The sequence below is a fragment of the Osmerus eperlanus genome, chromosome 6 (genome assembly GCF_963692335.1).
Source record: "Osmerus eperlanus chromosome 6, fOsmEpe2.1, whole genome shotgun sequence".
Taxonomy (NCBI): domain Eukaryota; kingdom Metazoa; phylum Chordata; class Actinopteri; order Osmeriformes; family Osmeridae; genus Osmerus; species Osmerus eperlanus.
This window is the reverse complement of record NC_085023.1, coordinates 10,296,612-10,312,672: the sequence shown is the minus strand read 5'-3', so window position 1 is coordinate 10,312,672 and position 16,061 is coordinate 10,296,612. Positions and strand designations below refer to the sequence as shown.

Sequence of the window (16,061 nt, the reverse complement as noted above, 5' to 3'; positions counted from 1 at the left end):
CTGGCTGCTCTTCCCTCCCCCTGGCCCCCACCCAATGAACGCCATCAGCGCGGTCATCATGTGATAGGTCTATAGTAATTGATGGATTACCCTCAGCGCAAATATATACTTGTTTGGAAGGAGCATGTGAAGAGCAAGCGATTACAAACACAGCCTCTCATCTCCCCTCAGCCCCCCCCCCCCCCCCCCTCCACACACACACCCCAGCTACATTGCCACCAGGAAATGGGAAGCGATTATTTAACTGTACTATTTCCTCCTGGCTGTAACACCCATCTATGTCTCTCTCTCTCTCCCCCCCCCCACCCCCCCCCCCGCTCTCTCTTCTTTCGCCGTCCCTCTCTCGCCCGCTCTATTTTTCTCTCCCCCTCTAACTCTCTCTCTCTCCCCGATGGCCTGTCTTCAGGAAAACAGAATAAAGTGGGGAGGACACTCAGAGCTGAATGAGACTGGGGGGTGGGGGGGTGGAGGACAAGCGTATGCATTTCCTCCCTCTCACTCTCCCCTCTATATCAACAAATGTGCCTCTCCTTCTCCCACTCCTGCTCTCTGACCCTATCAACCTGCCTCGTAGAGAACCCCCCCCCGCCCCCCCTCCCCCTCCCAGCCCTCCTCACCCTCATTACGCTGTTAAAAAAGAAAAACTGCACAAGCGCCTTCTCAACCTTCAAACAACGTCCCGCGGACCCTTCCTTCACTGGTGTCTGCCACCCCCCATGCCACCCCCCCTCTCCCCACACAAACACACACACACACACACACACACACCCTTCCCCTCCGTCCCCCGCCGCCAGCCAGCGGACGAGGACTTTAGCTCCCGTACAAATCTGTCATTCTAAATTTGCGGCAGATTATGTTCTCTCCTGGGCGAGGCAGCCGTGATATATGATATGCAAGGCTGCTATTGATTGCCTGATCCGGCAGGGCAGAGGAGGGAGGCGAAATGAACTTGGAATGAACATCATGCCTCAGCTCATTGTGCGTATAATACTCTACTTAATCCCACATTTTTCTGTGCTATGGAATTCAATTGATCAATCATGTTTCACTGATGATACCATTTCAGGGGCGTTACTGCCATACTGCTCGCCTGCTTGACCTTTTTTCAATGGCTGAGACCAGAGGATGAACCTGACTCAGGGAGAGAAATATATCTATGGAGAAAACGGAATAGGGGGCTGTAATTGAGTGTGAGGGGGGATGTATGGGGATGTGTGTGCACGCAAGAGCGTGTGTGTTCTTGTGCGAGCCAATCGACTGCATCCGTGCGTATGTTTGTGTAGCAATCTGTTTTTCCTCCCACAATGGGTTTGTTGTACGTGTTTTTTCCTAACGTCTACTGAAACTGACTGCATATTTTAGCACAGGCATTTCTCTTGGACAGCTCCCTTGGGGCGGAGGGGGGTGGGGGGCTTTCACAACGTTGCGGGTTTTAGCTGTATGAAACTCAATTGTTCTCTTTGGTACAGAACAAAATGGAGTCATTAATTACCTTCTATCAACCAGCCTAAGAAAAGCGGCAAGTGCAATCAATAGCACCCGTTTGTCATTCACTATGATGGGGTCATGGTTCTCATACTCAACACCCCCAACACAATGTGACCTTCTGCACTAAGGCCTTCTACAATGGCTAGCTACAAAGGACACTGCTACACTTTGTATTGTTACGCATACATACTGTAAATGAATGTATTGTGTGTAGAAATGTGTACAATTCAATTGTCCATCTCAGATTCGTTTATGGCCAATGCAAGGTTTAAAACATGTTAGTTAAGGCTTACTGCTTTGTGGTCGTAGTGGAAATTGAAACATTCTGTGTGTGTGCCAGTTGACACTGTGTATCCTCACATGACGCTATCTAATGGCGTTTCCCACTGCTGAAGCTAGGGTTGGAAGATAGCACAGCTCTATCCCATCCAGATATCCAGGTCCATGAAAATAAACTCTCAATGGTCTACGCATCTCTCACGCTCTCTCTCACGCTCTCTCTCTCTCTCTCTCTCTCTCTCTCTCTCTCTCTCTCTCTCTCTCTCTCTCTCTCTCTCTCTCTCTCTCTCTCTCTCTCTCGCTCTCTCTCTTTCTCTCACACACACACAAACACACACGCACACAGATAGACATACAGTGCATCCACCCACATCCAGAAATACACACTCATACATCCACCCACACACACACACACATTCATACACACTCACTCATACACACATATACTGAGCACACACATTAAAGATGACTTTTTGGGATATGTTGTAGTGCTAGTATAGAGACACAAAGTTCTACAGACCAATTATTTTCTTTTCATCTCCCCTTTTTCAGTACGAAAACAAAATCAGTGGTGAAAACACGGTTTGAAAGGCAAATTAATTCCCTCTCTTGTTTAGTCTGTAAATCAGTGACATGAGACTCTCCACACCTGAGTATAGGATTTACTTATTCATCCTTTTCTGATAGGTGACATGATGATCACATCTACAGTGAATCCCTTGTTGATGTTTTTTTAAATGCTGTTGAGTCTGATAAAAAACAACAACACACAAGCAAACTGGTATACCCAGAGGGTGAACACTCCTTCCCTGTAAGCTAGCTATATTTATGAAACCTCTGGAGCGGAAAGGAGAGAGGTGGGGGAGCTAGAGAGAAAAGATGGGGGTGGGGGGTAGGAGAGTGGGGGATAGAGGGAAAGAGATGCAGGCAGAGACTTTGGGGGGGGGGGGGAAGAGGGTCGAGAGGAAAGAGGAGAGGGACTGGCAGTACTAGCAGGGCTGTTAATATCTCGTGATGTTGTGGCATGTTTAAGAGCTTTATTAATTTGATTCAGCACTACAAAGCAGTGTGCTGACTGTCGGCGTTCATAGTGATGGCTGTTTGATCTCCCTTCCCCTTCCCTGATAGCATAACACTATCAGAGCATGCTGTTTGAGTGTATTCAAACAAGATTTTTTTTTTTTTACATTTTGTTTTAAACACGTCAAAGACCATGCATTCCCCACCATAAAAAAATATGAATAAGCCCACCAAGACAGAGTAATTATGTTCTCTTCTTCTCCCTCTCTCCTTTTCTCCAGCCCTGTCCCACCTCCAGGCCTGACTTGTCGTTTAGCATTGCCACCCTGTGTGACGAGTCCTTGTGGAAACGCAATTAACGCATCCCTCCTTTTTCTCTCTTTCTCCCTCCCTCTCAAGCCGGGTAATGCAGCGCTCCATTAATTCCCGGCATCAGTGCCCATAATTGACTTTTCTGCGACATGATTCCTCTTCATGTGAGTGAATTCGCTTTCCTTATATCATTTTTTTCTTCCTGACGGATCCTCGCCGTATATCATTTACAACCGCACAGGTTGCGAGACAACATGTAGCTGAATGCAGAAATGGCTTCAACATCTTAAAAAGAGAGAGAGAGAGAGAGAGAGAGAGAGAGAGAGAGGGAGAGAGAGGGAGAGAGAGGGAGAGAGAGAGATAGAAGAGGAGAGGAAGAGACTCTAGTTATGAACCCTTTTGTGTCATGCTCTGCTCTTGGTGTCTGGTCTGTGCGTTACGCTCTGTGGCTTCTCTCAGGCCTGGTCCTATAAGTCTCACCATCACCCCATCTTGGTCATCACAGTGCTCACAATCCCATTTATTTCTATTTAGCTCTGGATGTGTGTATTTTCTAAAGTCATCTTCTATTGAGTCTTTGTCATGGACTAGCTTGACTGGCCAACCAGCATGGGCCCAGGTAAAAATCCATACTCGAACAGATTTAAACTCTTTCAATAAAACACAAGTGTGCTCGTCTATATACCGGACACTATTCAAAAGGCCCAATATGAAATTGGCAGAAGTATTCCCTCGAGGTGTCTGCTAAGGTTAGTGTGACTTCTGCGGCTGTTTTAACCTGCTCACTTCAACACATTTTGAATAAAGATCCAGCTAGACCATATTTTCTCTCCCAGCTCACACGCTCGTCAACTCCCTCTTCCACACATCCCACGCTTATGGCAAATCGGGGACTTACGACCTTTGTTTTCTGCATCTAATTTATCACCACTGGTCTCTATTGCCAGTCCTCCCTTGATGAAAGTTACTTCAGCTAGAGAAACACGAAGTCCGGTCACTTCAACCTTCCTCGCAATACAGGCGAGGTCAGGACCAACCCATCCTGGATACAACAATACTGTTATGTTTACACTGTTAAGTTACTAGTATCTTGAGTATCTTGCTTAAAGTGTTTAGGGAAAACAACTTTTAAGACTTTTAAAACTTAAAACCTAAATCTAACTTGGCCTCTGTCCTTATCTGCCTCTTCCTTTCTGTGGAGGTATACCAGATGAGTGCAGTAAGGACCTTATAATGAAGAGAGTAAAGTAACAGGTTAAATCCCCCCACTTTACTATTAATGCATTTGGCAAGAGTAGCATTCAATTTTACATAATGAGATACACAAATAAATCTTGGCTATGGGTTGTATTGAAAGTAGGGGGTATGGTGGTTTGGGGGCGGGGGGTGTGTGTGGGGGGTGTGGGGAAGGCATTGAGGCGCATTCTCCCAGCACTGGCATAATTGGTATCGCTGCTTGCAGACATGCAAACCAATCTCTCTACAGATAGGGCTGAAGCTCTCTCCTTTTCCCCCCCTTAAGGCTATTTCTTTTGTCTTTTCGATAGCTTGCACATCCGAGATAGAGGGAGGGAGGGAGGGATGTTAATTTGTGAATTAATAGCTTTTCTCTGCAGAATTGCAAATTCTTTTAAATGTCACAATGTTCAGGGTACAGGGAGCCACCGAAGCCACTGGAGTAACAATCTAGACCTGCCACAAACACGCACACACACGCACACACTTACACACACAAACACTACACACACACACAGACACACTACACACACCGATTGCACAACTCCACTACCCTTTCCAGTCTCATTTCCGCTCTTGCCCCCTCCCCTGTTCTACCCTTCTACACATTCTCTCTCTCTCTCTCTCTCTCTCTCTCTCTCTCTCTCTCTCTCTCTCTCTCTCTCTCTCTCTCTCTCTCTCTCTCTCTCTCTCTCTCTCTCTCTCTCTCTCTCTCTCTCTCTCTCTCTCTCTCTCTCTCTCTCTCTCTCTCACTCGTCCAGTGTAACATGCTACTTTTAATTTGCAATAACACATGACAAGGACAGATTAATGTCTCTTATGGCACCTGTGTCCCTGAAGCTCATCTTACGGGGACCTGGTGTACATAACGCGTGTCACACTACATTATCTCTGCAGACCTCCTGTAATGGGGACCTTTTTCTTCTTCCTCAAAGGGCAACGGCTGACTTCAACCACCACACAGAGCCGGCCTCTCTTCCTCACAGGAACAGGCTTCATGTGCCTGGAGACACAGGTGCAACGTACGAGACTCACATAGAGTCAAACGTTCAAGTCAACTCACTGTTCCAATCCAAACGCAATCCAAACACAACAGTGGCGGGAAAAACACGAACCTGAAACATTCTGTCATGGTATTTTAATGGCAGGTTTCACCCCCCATGTTATGTTTCCTCAAGAGTAACCGGTTAACAGATTAGGATGAGAGACTGCAGCTCTGTCATCATCTAATAAACGTCAGGCTTAACCAGCTCGGGTGGCCCTAGGCCTTTGTACAGTGTGTGTTGGTCTGAAACTGAGCCCTCGCTCAGTAGCTCACCCTCCGTCTCCCAGATGACTTGGTGTGAAATAAAGACTACATGTTTAAATAACCCCACAGCCTTTTACACAACTGGCACTATCCCAAATAACCAATCAAGAGGTCTTCATCTGCTTCCTGACACCAGATACTGTATTAGAATATTAGAATGGTCGAGGAAGGTGAAAATATTTTGCTCGAAGAGGCCATACTCTGGAAAATCTTGTGTCACAGACAACAGACTGTGACTCGGGAGTGACGCTGCAGCAGATAACCTATGGAGCTGCGTTGAGAATGTCTGATTTGCGACAGTTAGCCCGGTTTGTTTCAGTTTGCGTCAAGAATTGTCATCAGGAAGTCACCGCTCAGCTGGCCCTGAGGTCCCCTCCCCAACCCCAGGCTGACAGACACAACACAATTAAGAGACATCTGTTGGATCAAACTTGGTTTTTTTTCAACTTACAATGTCCTATTTTCCTCCCATCCAAGTGGTTGCCACTCCAGAGAACTATAGAGAAACACAAAAGAAGCAAATGGTCCGCTTTGATGAGTGCTTTACGAGATCACAACCAACCAAATCCCCCTCCCCCCTTCATCATCAGAGAGACACACATACAGTAACATTGAAACCCACACATTATGCTCATGCATGTACACGCGCTCTGCCAATTCCCCCCACCCCCCCACCCCCCCACACACACATGCACAACCACACACACAGGGACCTCACCCCCTCAACCGGTCTGTTCCTACACCTGTTCAGGCCTCACCAGGGACATGTTAATTCATAGGCATTAAAAAGCCAATTGTTTGCAGAACCAATAATCTATTAAGCCTTAGGCGATGTATGTCCACTTCCTGGCTGTGTCTCAGAGTGAGGGATTCTGGATCAGACTGGATAGGCATTCACTTAATCTTGGAACCCATCTTGCTCTGTTTGCTTTGCCTGTATGTAAATTCTACAGTATCTTAAAAAGAATACTGAAAGTCTGTTGCCTGTTGTTCGCTAACCAACATTTTAGTTTATCCAATGTTCTGTACATGAATAGAAAGCGATATGCTCAGATATGTAGAAAATGGATTACCAACGGATTACAATATGTTTAGGAGCTGGTTAGTGTTATCTACAGTAAATGGATTGCTTGGCTCAAATTCCAACTGCAAAGCCACAGACCTCCATATAAGATGTCAGTGTGTATTAAGGTTTTATGACAGCTATGTGTGATTTCTAGTGCATCATATAAAATTGAAATGCACTTCTATAGGCTGGTGGTAAAACCCAGAGTTATCTGCTTGCTGATTGAAACACAACACTCGCTGGCTTGCCCGATTGTACGACATAACAAGTCACAGGGGAGAGCAGACAGAAACACACAGAAACACACATGGCGCCAGTGCTGTCATAAATGCCATGCTTCTTCACACACAGAAAAGTACAAGACGAGGCGGGGTGGGAAATGAAAGGGCGGAAACCGAAGGATCTGTCTGCTCTCTTACCGTCATCTCTTTTCCTCTTTTCGCTGTTGGAGCGAGGGATGCCCAGAATGCCGTTGATGGAGTAGGATCCCACGGGGTCGTTGGAAGCACTGGTCACCGGGGGTGACGTCGTGCTGGGTACTGAGGAAGGAGACACACGGGTCAAGAGCATTCACATCCGAGTGTGTGTGCTTGTGTGTGTGTGTGTGTGTGTGTGCATGTGTGATGCATACGTGTATTTGTAGGTGTGACAAGAATGTGTCCTACTGGTGTAAGGGTAAGGGGACGCAGCTTGGTAACTGGCTCGAATCTCTGTTCTCTGCTGTCCACAACCAAGTCAGCTAAAGCAAAGCTTCACCTGGGATCATCCACACATGTTCTACCTCAGACACGGTGTGTCACGGCGGTGCTCGCTCTCACCTATGGTGTGTCCAGGCGTGGAGAGCGGCGTCACCGATCCGTCAGGCGAGGGGTGGAACGGTTGCTGGACTTTGGTGCGGATAATCCTGCAAAGTGAACAACAGACAGGGGTCAATCAATAGTTCCGTTCTACCGAGCATGGAGATTCCACGGTAGCTCTCTGGCCCAGCGTGCTTTAACATAGCGCATCACATCCACTTATGCCGTTTCATGTGTACTGCTCTTGGCTCGTTTGGGGGGCCTTGTCTCCCTGTACTTGAGTTCTGTCACAAATAACCAATCTTGGAGCATTAGGTCCAATCTCTCTGCCGCTGAGCAAGAGTGAATGGGGGTGCCCCCTGAGAGAGTGGATTCAATCTAGCTGGATTCTGGGGTTAGAAATATGATAAAGTCCCCATACTGTTAAGATGTGGTATGGGGGGTGGGGGAAAGTCTTCATTGCACTTTGGACTGAATGATCTTGCAAACAAAGCATGAAATCACATCAATTCACCTCAATGATGGGCTTCACTGGCTCTACCTGGCCTTCTATAATAATCTTCCTCTCTTGCTCCTTGCTCCCTTTCTTTTTCTTTCCATCGGCCCACGTTCTTCCACTCCCCTTTCCTCCCCCTTCCTCATCCTCTCTCCCCTTCGATCTTTATTCTTATTCTATCCCTTTCCCAATTTTTTCTTACCAGCTCCCTCTTACTTTATCTCTTTCTCTATCAATCCCCACACCCTTTCTTTTTTTCCATCTGGTTTCTGGTTGTTCAGGTCAGTCAGTCAAACACATGGGCATCCTCTACTGTCGGTGTGGATCAGGCCCTATCGATTGGGGACTTGGGGATAAGTTGGGAACAAGTGGCACCCGAGAAGAGATGCAAATTGTAGACTATAAATGATATCTCAATGATGTCTCATTGTAATAGCCTAAACTGACTGGAACATCTGATTTATTTGATTCTCTGTGGCACACACTGAGAAACAGCAGCTGGCGTGGTGATCTGAAAAGCATGAGGCCAATGCTGTATCCGAGGAAGAGATTACATCTTTTTACCAACTGTAGGATCTTCAAGATCGATTCAGATCAGTATGTACAGATGTGGATTACTGTAACGCACTATGCTACAGTAATAAATTGCATTATAACTCATCAATTGTGACACTGGTAATCAAATAGGACTTAAGCACACGCCACAGTACACATTTACATTTGGACAAAGTACATACAGAATAACAATCTTTATCAATACATATACCTATTTTGGGAACACACTCTAGTTTACACTCTGGATTTTGAAACCACACTCTGGTTGAACTGAAGAAAATCTTATTCTCCCTTCACATACAGTACATTTAGATATTGGCCCTGGTGTGTTCAGTGGATCTGTTCAGAATTGGGCAGGTAAGGGTTAATAGCCTCGGGGGGTAAAATGTGCATCAGACTCTTTTTCATTCTCCTCACTATCTCAAGTGTCCTCTATACGCTTCCCTTCAGGCAGGGCCACAAAGGCTGGCAGCCTACTCCAGAAAACACACATCAATATTTTATTTGAATTTTTTACATCTCACCACTACAGTTATCTGACCCTATGACTCTAGGGAGCCTCATAAATTCAAGGACTTTATTTCGAATCCATGTTCTTGATATTGAATAAGCAATCTGGATGGGCAAATTAACGACTTTAGTGTATGGATGTTGTTGAAAAAAAAATCCCCAAAGAAATATTAAAATGAGGATCAATACGATTGAAAGCCGCTTAGGACCTCATAGGTTGGTTTTGTGTCCACAAGGCATGTGGAGGTTGAAAACTCCTTTCTGTGGCTACAACACAAAGTGCAACCCAGTCTCTGTGTAATCTTTAATAATTCATGCGGGAAAAATGTGTTTAAAGCTAGGACATCCTCTTTTGTCAACAGAGCAGAGGTCAACTCCTTAACCACAGAGGCCACACTGGCCTTTTTTCTTTCTCTTTCTCTCTATCTCATTCTCTCTCTCTCTCTCTCTCTCTCTCTCTCTCTCTCTCTCTCTCTGGCGCTCTTTCTCTCTCTCTCTCTTTTACTCTCTCTCTCTCTCTCTCTGGCTGTCTTTCTTGTCCACCACTCTCTGTCTCCCTCTATTTTCCTTCAAATTAGTTTGAAGTAAATTTCATGCAATTTAACTAAATAAATATCCCTATGAGAGCCATTTTTGTGCCACACTATTGCCTGTGTGGCATTAAATGCATGCCGATGTTGAATGATGTGGATTCAACAGATCAGAGTTTGTAAAACAAGATAATTCCAGGGATTAAGTAAACAGACTATAAACAAGTTAACAAATAGTTCCGATATTTACACAAAATCTCTTTCCTATTTTTTTGTAAACTCCCTAATACTTCATTCACAATGTCCATTTGTAAGGTGACTATGGCTCATTACAAAACCTGCTCTATAAATCTAGTATATTCTAAGCTATGTGAAACACTGTACATGGTCTACAGAAAATGTGAATAACTCTCTCTTTTTATTTATGTATTCATTTATGTATCTATTTATTTATTTGACCATAGTCATATTGTGTCTTTGACTTTTACACATGCACGTGCATTTTTTAATGAAATTATATGAATTACTTGTGTTTTACAATACACATAAGTCTTGGTTATTAATTAGACAAAACCTAATACAAAATATTTGAATCCGAAAAGGTTAGTGTCTTTGCCTACCTATCACACTTAAATGACCAACCTATGATGTGTCTCTCCATTTGATCATTACTCCATTTAGCCAGACATACTGTATGTCATGAGCAGGGAGTCTTCTGATCTCTCTGCAGCTCATTAAAATGTAATGCTGATGGCCAACTCTATGGAACAGTGCCTCCTAACCAAAGTTCATTACAAGCGCTTGCAGGTATAATGCTTTTTCACCTTGCGCACATCCGCTGGGGGATTCCACCGTCCACCATAAAGACGCTTTGTCTAGCCTTGTCCCATTTAATGTGAAAGGTGAAGGTGTAGAATGACTGTTCCGATTTGGTGAAACCCTTTTGATTAATTTAGTTAAAAAGGGTTCCAGTAAAAAAAAAAGAAATAAAAGTGTAAAATAAAAAAAGACGTAGGCCATATTTACAATATAAATTCCATCAGTCTGTCATTTGGCTAATTTATGGTTATTATACTACAACTACTACTACTAATAATAATCATATGTCTGGTAATAATACACAATTAAACGATATCAGTCGAACAATCTAACATAGTTAGATTAGGCCTTTAGAATATCTTATTCTGTATTCAATTAATTAATTATAATAGTTATATAAAAGGAATATAATTGTATTTCTTAGAATGGCATATGCATATGCAATTTCACAAATACGTTTCTTATATTCTATGTTGAACAATTCATTTCCCTTTTTCCTTTACTAGTGAATGTGGTGTGGTTACTGCGAGTCCCCTGCGGCCTCTATTTGAAAACAGAGCGATTGCTTGGTAATAAAGAACGTGCAGACTCTGTCGCAGTGTGGTCCGCTTATCGAACGACTTCGTTGGGTATTTCCCTCTGCCGCTGGATCTGGTTACGCGGTATTGATCGGTTTTTATCGAGACAGATGTGATTTTCGCGGCCTCAACCTTAGTTCCCCTGCTGACTGAGGAGCGGTAACGGGATTGAATTGCACTTGTGAGACCACCCTAGATGGTCCAACCTGAAAGGAGCCTGTATGATGGTAAAATGTGGATCTGTTCTGCAAATTCAGTCGACTGCAGGAATCCAGTTTTTTACTCTAAGCCTCCACATTAGTTCTATTTCAAGGTTATCCCAGGCTATTAACGTATGAGGCAAATTTAATCGACCAGGCATTCTCTGACTTCAGTTCCACACAGTGGACACTGGCTTGAAGAAAAACAAAGCATAAAACAGTCGCCACAATGCAGGTTCGTTTGAACAGGCTCGAGGTTCATAAATGTTACAAAGACTAGGGATTTGTGAAATACCTGTTGATGGATGATACGCTGGGGACTGTGTCATTGTCGCAGACAGCTTCAGCCAGGAGTCGGTCTCGAATCTCCCAGGCGAACATAGTAGGATTCTGTCGCTTGTAGTCTGCAATTTTATCCACTACTTTTGGAGTTGCGACCTTTGGTTTGGAGCCTCCAATAACTCCAGGTTTAATACTGCCGGTCTCATAGTACCTGTAAAAACAGGACAAAAGGTCATAAATCGAATTAATTAACCACGTTGCTATTTCAGATCTTGCAGGCTATTTATTTAGAAATCATGTGAGATCCAATATGATGCAAGCTTTATATTATTTTCATGTGATTAAAAAAGTCCATAAAACGTCAACCATATTTATTTTTTCACATCCCAGCCATTTGTGTCCCGATGTTGGACCTGCTTAATTGGACAGTTGAGCAGATTTTGTACAAATTGCCAAAGGTTTGGCTATTAAAAATCATCCAAAAGCTCTCCAAATCATTTAGAATCAATGGGCCAATATTACAACACGAGAACCAGCACGTTGAAAACGAAGAAAATGTCACTTATAAAGAAGATCCAGTTCAGTTAAGAGATTGAGACTATTATATAACCTGAAGTCGCATGCACAAAACAACATACATGCCACCATATTGTCCTAAAATAGGTGTTATGTTGGTGACAAACATTCCAAGTTCAATAAATAAAATACCTCTTAAAATCCATCTGATGGCTGAAAAAATATTCAAGACATTACCTCTTAACATCTTTTGTTCTCAGAAAAAAATATTTTGTCGGCTACTACATGAAACCTTATGACCCGATATGATGTGAAAATGGGTTATCGATAAGAGTCCTCGTCACAGAATTTCTGTATTAAAGCAAAAATACCTATTACTGACTATGGCTAAAATAAAGCTGGTCACGCATATGCCAGAAGATTTATGCTTGACACGTAGGCTCTGGTGATTCTGTTTCCCTTACCTGCCGAGAATTTTGCTGACGCAGCCGTGACTGACCCGTAGTTGTCGGGAGATGTCACAAGGCCTGACCCCTTGGTGCGCCAGCTCGACAATTCTCTGCCTCACGACATCAGGTAGGGGTCTGCCGTTCACAAACACCCCGCCTAGCTGGTTCACACCCCCATGCCCTATATGGGATACAACAACACACACAGGGAAACATAACATTACATACATACAGAAGATATGCAGCTTTAGAAAATGGACAGCGTTTGCAATTATGGCATGCTCGGACCACACAACAATTCAGTGTTCTGCAAAATTTAGTTTGAACAGGCAAAACACACACACACACGCTTGCACACACAAACACACGAGAATAAAACATATTTATTCTCAGGGCACATGGCACGTGAACAGACTGTAAGCTTTGGACCTCAAATTTAGCCGGTTGTAAAGCGGCTAAATTTTTATGATTAACCTATATTTTATATTGTGATGGTGATTGTGCTATTAATAAAGGTTCTTGTAGTAGGCCTAGTGTTTAGTTGTAGTGGTGACAGAAGTCACCATCGTCCTCCTACTGTTATTAATTAGCCTAATGCGTTATTTTATAAATTGTTATTATTAAGCTATCACTGAAAGGTAGAGTTGTATATGGCAACTGAAACTGTTTCATATAGGCTACATCAGAGTCAACTATATAGCTGTATTTTTAGAGAAGGTTATAGGCTAGTTGCATACCTATTTATAATTTTAATAATAATAATAATAATAAACATCTAAAACGATAGGCTATTTTCTATTTGAGTTCTGATAGTCAAATCTGATGGATTTCTACACAGAAATATTTTCCAACAGCAACCGTTCAGTAGGCTATAGGCTAACACATGTCGCCGATATTACCTTTCACGCTGTGTAATTTTCCTTGCACAATTACTGTAAATAATTAAAAAGAGCTTTGATAACTCATATTACAAACGTGGATAGTGCTAATGATGAAGAATTAATAATTTACATTTGGCACTGCTCTACCACAAAACTGTGAAATGAAAATAATAAACAAAAGCTTAGGCTACAGTTAACGTCTTTTAACGATTTTAAAAAGCTCCATAAGTTATAGTACTGTTACTAAATAAAGACATATAGCATGTACACTACAGTCTTTCTGTATTAAGGCATTTATTTACAATTTACAGGACTTATAACATATTTCTAAGTTAGGCTATTACTTTGAAACCAAAGGTAGACCTATTGTTTATTTCAACGGTAATAAAAGCTTTATATTCAAATGTATTTCCGGCCTGGGAAAGTGTTATTAGGATATTACTTCTCTAAAACACTCCTCGCCCAAGTCCGGTTTCCATTATAACCTCTGACTGAAAGTCAATAAAGTTGCACCACATCCTTTTCAGAATTCAGAGAGCAATTGAACTTTAACGTAAAATAGGCCTATGCAGGTAGGCTATTAGGAAAGCATAGGCTATTGCCTCCGTAACAATTTTAACATTTAGATTTTTACTCCATACGCTTACATTTACATTTTTCACGTTAATTCAACTTTGAGTGGAATCGTGTTGTATAGCTACATTTTCTTATTTTACTGTGGTCATTTTCCATGTGCTGTCTGGACACAAGCTAGGCTATATTTAGAAAAGGAAAAAGACAGACAGTGCATAGTCAATCGGTGCTAGGCTACTGCATGTTTAGCGTAGGCTATAGCCACATAATTCAGTATTTTATGTGAATTGTGAATCGCAAGAGCGTCGTATGTGAGACGTTCAAGTTTCATTGTAAAGTAGCCCAATTAATATGGTAATCCGAAAAGATTGTCTGGAGGAAACTAATTCTCTACTCACGGTGCATCGCCGAGAAGGGGTCTGCTTTGCAGTGAATATCCATGGGATAGCAAAGAAAAGAAAGGTAATCGACTGAAGTCGCCGTTTCGCCTTGGTGATGCAGTTTTAACTGCGTTAAAGAAATATTGCTTATCGGTTCAAAATAGTAGTATAAGTCCGTAGCCAGTAGCCTATCTCGAAAAGGAACTTCTTGAAAAAACGGCAAAGTTTTCCTCTTGCTAAACTCCGTTGGGTGAATACCAAGGGTTGTCAGGTGCAGAGCATGACCCTCGCTTGTTCCAGACGCACCAATTGTAACATTCGCTAAAAACCTGTCTCACTCTAGATGTCGTTAAACGGCATTATGGAGAAATCAAGAGCCGTAGTCAACGGAGTCTCCAACGGTCCAGTCTCGAAACTGCGGTAGAATATCCCTCTTCTTATCGGTGGCGGGGACAGGCGGGTCTCGAGTTTAATCAGACGGGGACGGTAATGACAGGGGCAACATAGACACGCCGAAAGAGGCTTTCAGTCCCCCTCTCTTCTAGAATGGGCTGCGCCTAAACGAAGCTTTTGGCTGAGAATGAATCCCCTCTCCTTGCGTGTCTGTTTCTAAAAGCTACAGTCCTACCGATCCACCCTCCTTTCCCTCCTCCCCCATCCCTCCATCCTACAGATCCCCTAGCATAGAGATGGATGACTTGTCAGACAAAGGCAATAGATTCCAACACTTTGTGATTCGCCAACGCAAAAAATAGAGGCCAAATGAGGAGGTCCCTGCATCCGACAGTTCGGAAGAAGAGAAAGAAGAAATAGGAAATGATGAGACTTTCGGGTGAAGAATCAAGGAAAGCATAGGCAGTTGAATGAAAAGAGTCCAACCCAGAAGCAGATTGTCTTTATTTTCCAAAAGTGTATTGTTGAAAGTTTGAACATCCACTCTGTCAAAGCGACCCTACCCAGAAGTGGCCTTATGTTGTAGGTAATCTAGGCCTTGATTATATATTTAAGGTATTCATGTGATCAACATTAATAGAGCGTGGAATCACATGCATTAGACTACATACATTACATTATTTTTAAAGCCTGGGTTAATTCAAAACTATTAAGTATTATGCTATGTTATTTAGAGGCAATCGTCTACACCAAGGCCTACTGACACAATGTTCAACATTTTAAACAAACACTACAGATCTGCAACCCCAAATTGTGGCCATCCTCTTCTTTGATAGCAAGGCCTACTTCAGCTACTTCACAGGCCACGTCTCTAGTTATCTGGATGTGTTTACAGAAGGATGGGAATGGCGCTCTTGTTCAACAAGCTGTTTGCTCCATTACTCTGTAGATGGCGCTCTTAAGTTTTCTAAGCTGTTTAGACCGACACTCACCGATAATATAGTTTTGGAGTGGGCTTCATAGGTTGTGTGTTAGGCTACTGTTACTGGATATACTGTAGCCTATATTAAAGAACTACTTATAACATTCAGATATTAGCCAAACCAATTAGAAGTCTAGCTTACAAATGTGTAGATTTTCAATTAAGAATTAAGTATTTTTTTCTTCTTTCATTGTTTTACGGTCTTCACGTCATCTCCACATCAGGACCTGGTGTTAGGATACTGTAGCCTATAAACATGACAAATCTTGATTCGAATGGCGCATTTAATGTTTGTCCCCAAACTGCTAACATGGTTTAAACCTTTTAAAATGTTAGCTGGCAATTCTCAAATTCTGATTTTGTGTTTTTGTTTTGTTTAAGGCTGCCTTTTACATCTTCAAAAGCCCGAA

The 16,061-nt window shown here is 42.9% G+C and overlaps 1 protein-coding gene across 1 annotated transcript in view; it reads right to left on the bottom strand.

The window, feature by feature from the left end:
• The window catches only part of pax2a (paired box 2a), a 42,448-nt gene extending 27,855 nt beyond the window's left edge, over window positions 1-14,593 (bottom strand). The window contains exons 1-5 of the mRNA XM_062464470.1: window positions 14,295-14,593; window positions 12,458-12,623; window positions 11,491-11,688; window positions 7,529-7,614; window positions 7,130-7,249 (exon numbers count right to left, since the gene is read on the bottom strand). Coding sequence (XP_062320454.1) covers window positions 7,130-7,249; window positions 7,529-7,614; window positions 11,491-11,688; window positions 12,458-12,623; window positions 14,295-14,337 — 613 coding nt within the window. The 5' untranslated portion in view covers window positions 14,338-14,593. The remainder of the gene's footprint in view (window positions 1-7,129; window positions 7,250-7,528; window positions 7,615-11,490; window positions 11,689-12,457; window positions 12,624-14,294) is intronic.
• Between the last annotated feature and the right edge of the window lie 1,468 nt (window positions 14,594-16,061).